This window comes from Gavialis gangeticus, unplaced genomic scaffold (assembly GCF_001723915.1).
Source record: "Gavialis gangeticus isolate Ggan-Ray unplaced genomic scaffold, GavGan_comp1, whole genome shotgun sequence".
NCBI classification, from domain to species: Eukaryota; Metazoa; Chordata; order Crocodylia; family Gavialidae; genus Gavialis; species Gavialis gangeticus.
The window spans coordinates 18,780,940-18,781,819 of record NW_017729008.1 but is presented as its reverse complement, the minus strand read 5'-3'; the positions used below and the strand labels follow the sequence as shown (position 1 = coordinate 18,781,819).

At 72.6% G+C, this 880-nt stretch overlaps 1 protein-coding gene across 4 annotated transcripts in view; it reads right to left on the bottom strand.

Moving 5' to 3' along the window:
• PTPN12 (protein tyrosine phosphatase, non-receptor type 12) overlaps positions 1 to 280 on the bottom strand; it is a 160,340-nt gene extending 160,060 nt beyond the window's left edge. For 2 of the 4 annotated variants that reach the window (XM_019509471.1, XM_019509469.1), the window contains exon 1: positions 112 to 280. In XM_019509471.1, the coding sequence (XP_019365016.1) occupies positions 112 to 210 (99 nt within the window). In that variant the 5' untranslated portion in view covers positions 211 to 280. The remainder of the gene's footprint in view (positions 1 to 111) is intronic. The other 2 variants (XM_019509468.1, XM_019509470.1) reach the window with 2 other exon arrangements.
• Positions 281 to 880: the final 600 nt, after the last annotated feature.

The following is an 880-nucleotide window of genomic DNA, read 5'->3' as shown; positions in this document are numbered from 1 at the left end:
CCCGGGCGCCGCCCGCCCCGTCGCGGGAGGAGGATGCGGGGCCGGGGGAGGGGGGCTCCGCGGAGGACCTCAGGCCCCGACCCGCGGGGATGCTCCCGCCGCCCCGCTCACCATGAAGTCGCTGGCGAAGTTGTCCTCTCCACTGTGGTCCGTGTCCTTCATGGCCCGCACGCGCTGCACGAACCGCCGCAGGATCTCCTCCTGGCTCATCCTGCCGCCGGCCCGCGCCCACCGCCTGCCCACCCCTCAGCGCCGCCCCATCCCCACCGCCCTCCCGGCCAAGCACCGCTGCTGCCGCCGCCGCCTCAGGGACACGACGAACTCCCCAGCGCTCCCTGCGCGCAGGCGCAGTGCCCGCCGCCCGGTCCCACCCCGCCGCGCGCCATTGGCTGTGAGACTCGCCGCGCCTCCGCCATTGGCTGCATAGTCCGCCAATCACCGCCCGGCCCTTCCTTCAGACAAGACCCCCGCCTCTCCCCCCCCGTGTCCCGGGCTTGGCATCTTCCTGCCGTTCCCTAGGAGGGAACCACTTGGCGGCGAGGGGGGAAGGGGCAGCCCAGGGCTGAAGTGTGGTTCGCACACCCTGGAACGTCATGGCGCGGGGCTTGCTGGGAGGTGTAGTCCTCCCGGCGACGGGCGGAGTGGGGCTGGGCTCCGGCAGTCCACCCCTGCCCCCGGCCCGGGGGAGCTGCTCCGCGGGGGGGGGCTGCCTCGGCGTCCTTCTGTCCGACCTGATTCGGGATAAGTGAGAGCGGGGGAGAAAACGCCGCTGCTCCCCGGAGCTTTGTCTCGTGGGGATGAGCCGGGCTCGGTTCTTTGTTCTCGTTGCCCCGAAACCTCCGCTCCCAGCTTCCCGCGGAACAGGAATTGTACCGGCGGG